The sequence below is a fragment of the Merops nubicus genome, unplaced genomic scaffold, assembly GCF_000691845.1.
Source record: "Merops nubicus isolate BGI_N331 unplaced genomic scaffold, ASM69184v1 scaffold29243, whole genome shotgun sequence".
Lineage (NCBI taxonomy): Eukaryota > Metazoa > Chordata > Aves > Coraciiformes > Meropidae > Merops > Merops nubicus.
In genome coordinates, this window is record NW_008600043.1 from 16,988 (window position 1) to 20,232 (window position 3,245).

The 3,245-nt window shown below is 36.5% G+C and overlaps 1 protein-coding gene across 1 annotated transcript in view; it reads right to left on the reverse strand.

The window, feature by feature from the left end:
- LOC103770349 (nipped-B-like protein) overlaps positions 1-2,936 on the reverse strand; it is a gene marked incomplete at its 3' end in the record, with an annotated part of 18,004 nt that extends 15,068 nt beyond the window's left edge. Inside the window, 2 exon segments of the mRNA XM_008937606.1 lie at positions 1-157; positions 2,708-2,936. The exon segment at positions 1-157 is cut by the window's left edge and continues 16 nt beyond it. Of these exon segments, the coding sequence (XP_008935854.1) occupies positions 1-157; positions 2,708-2,936 (386 nt within the window).
- Positions 2,937-3,245: the final 309 nt, after the last annotated feature.

Below are 3,245 nucleotides of genomic sequence, written 5' to 3' on the forward strand. Positions count from 1 at the left end.
GCTCTTCCTGCTTGTTGTAGATCAATACTAACCATCAATGCTGGCCTCGCCCCATTTCCTGCAGAACCTGTCTCCTGAGAAGCTGTTCTATTTCCTCCAGTAGCACCTCCAGCCTCTTGTGGTTTGTTTTCTTGTTTTCGCTTCTTCAGAGGCTTATCTGCATGGTAAAAGAGAAAAATGACAAATTACATATATAGATTGGTAAATATGCAAAGTAAGAATGTCCATTCCCCTCCACTCCTCCCAACTATTCCTCCTCAGCATGTATGTGTACAGACAACAAATTCTATTGAATTTAAAAGCAAGAAAAGAAGTTCTTTAGCTAACAATTTGTAATGTATTCAGACCATCATTCACTATCAGTCTACCACAGATGCCAATTAATCATTAAAAAAACCCTCTCTCAAAACATATGAAATCAAAGTTACTGTATAATTCCCAAAAGAATCACCTAAAAAAAAGCAGCTGCAATACATAGACCCAAAAAAGCGCATTTTAAAAATACCAAAGTAATCAATTATGTTTGAAGCAAAAGTCTGCAAAGACAAAGTTAAGGTGCACCTGCATGACTACTTTTTGAGGAATACTACTATAAACATTTCTCTTCTGCAGATTCAGCCTGCTTCATTATACATGAACTAATCAAGGGTCTGAAATGATTAAGAAAGAGGTTCTCCATACATGGTTCCATGTATCAGTTGGACTTCACACATGTTTTAGCCAGGGAACATATGAACAATGAACAAAAATGATCAAAATAACTCCAACACTCCATGCTTGTCTTTGAAGCAAAGCAGTATATCAAGAGTTGGAGTCTATACCATCACACATCTGTATTAGGTGGAGGCCACTACACTTATTTTCCCTTTGCAACTATAATGCTTTTTATGGACGAAATAAAAGGTTTAGTGATAATTCTATGCAGTGCCCAGAGCTTGACTCTACAATAAACCTTTCAGTTTATACTGAAAAAAAATCACTAAGCAAGAATACAGAAAAATAAAGTGAGCCAACTACACACTCTATAATTTGGTAGAACTCACAGGAATCAGAAGCACATGGAAGTATTCAAAAGAGTATGTTCTATTCATTTAAACTACAACTTATATATATTACCCACATAGTACTCTAATTTCTGCCATGAAAACCAAAAACCCTACCTGCACTAAGGCTTACATTTTCACTCCTCAACAACCATTGTGTAATTTGTCAAAAAAATGCCTTTCTCAGTAATGAGGGAACACAACTTTTAGTCCAAGAAATGACTAAACACAGGCAGGAAAATCTGTTGTAGATCTACTGGCAAAACGTCTAGACCACAAATGCAACATAAGAAAAATAACTTATTTTGTGCCGAGATTTGTGGTGCCCCATTACCAGATGCAATGAGCCAGCTCTGTTTTTGGGAGCAGGAGAATGAATGGCAAGAAGGATGCAATCAACTCATAGGAAAATAAACTCAAAGGGAAAAAAAAAAAAAAACCCAACACCAAAAAACCAACACACTACCCTCTCAAATTCTAAACCAGAATTATTATAACACATGACTTATAATTTCTTCTGTATTTGTAGAATATTTTTATTTAGAAGAATTAAAACTTTGAAGTATCGTCACTTAAATTAACATTAGAACACAATAACAAATAGTAACATGTAAATTCCATTGATGTCGACATTTTTTTTTCCCCTAGCGTTTTCCTTCTCAAGTTTAATTGTAAATATCTAACTTCCTAAAACTCAAAAACTATGTACAACATTTAATGGCTGGAAGACAGTAAAGACAGACATAACAAAATCCATGCAGAAACTGGTCAGCTGGAAATAAGGAACTTTCCAAAGTTCAATAAAACCCTGTAGGAGTGCCTGCCAACTTTATGGTTGACATGTGAAACAAATTTGCTAAATCAAAGGGGCAGCTCTTTAGCATAGAGATTTTTGCTTTTTCTGTACTACAGCAACTGTTGGATTCATATGAGAAATTACATAATTTCCCTATATTACCGATAAAAACAGACTTCTTTTTTTGAAACCTTCATTCAATAACAAAATGAAGTTTTTCTCCCTGTGACTAAGAGAGCTTTGACTTCACTGAATTCCATGGCTGGTCTTGGACGTGGTGATGAAGTAGATGCTTCCAGACTAATAGGTTTCAAGTTGGGTTTAAAAAAACCCAAAAAAAAACCCAAACCAAACCAAACCAAACCCCAAAAAAACCCCAAACCCACTGCAAACCCATAGACATTAATACACATGTCTACACACATCATTATGTCATTTCTCAAGTAAATTCTCTAAATTTTGAAACACAAATTGAGAAACTTGTGTTCTTAGGAAAAAGTCAGTCAGCATTTTAACCGAGAAATGTCAGACACACTGAAAAAAGTTCTGTAGAGCACTGATGGTGGATATAACAGTAGGGTGTTACTGTTAGACATTACTTTTATCAGTTATCTGCCCCATTCCTTTAACTGAGGTGATGACATGTAGCAAAAGGGAACATGCATTCCTATTTCCACAAATGCATTCCATTATCCAATACATCACCTTACGTTACTAGTGAAGATGGCTTGCATTAACCTACCAGGCTGAATAAGTCAGTTAAGAGCTAAGCAAATGCTTCCCTCTGCTACTCCTACTATAGGAGCAAGGCAGATGGCCTGAAGCTGTGATGCCTTAAACAGCTGCAGCTGGATCAACCCAAACTCACCTTTCAGAGCCCTCATGCTGAAGGCTCCAAGATTAAACAACCAAAAAAATTCAAGGAGGACCAATTTTCTTGCTTGAACTTCTGTAACTGACCAGGGCTTAAAATACTGCTGCTCTTCATCATCCAAAATGTCAGATTTTAAGCTGAGAATATGTAAGTAGATGATCACACTGCAACGTGGCATACATATTCCCTCTAAATACAGGCTCTTCTGATGCACCTTCTTCATTTCTCTTGACAACTGAACACTGATGTTTCATTAAGTTATTACAATCACAACTTCTTATCTGAGAAGAAAGGGACACGTTCAAAGTTTTCTTTTCCTAAATGGCAAGGTGATCGCAGACATAGTTACAGACTACTCACAGATTTCTTTGTATTTCCAGTGCATCTTGATGGTGATCCTCAGAACTAGACTTGATCATTACTCTTTTGCATCTATGAGATTCCTGGATCTAGGACAAAAAAGCTGGCCCGAGTATATGAAAATATCAGGTTGAACTAGGGCATAAAAGGTAGGATGAATACATAGCACCAC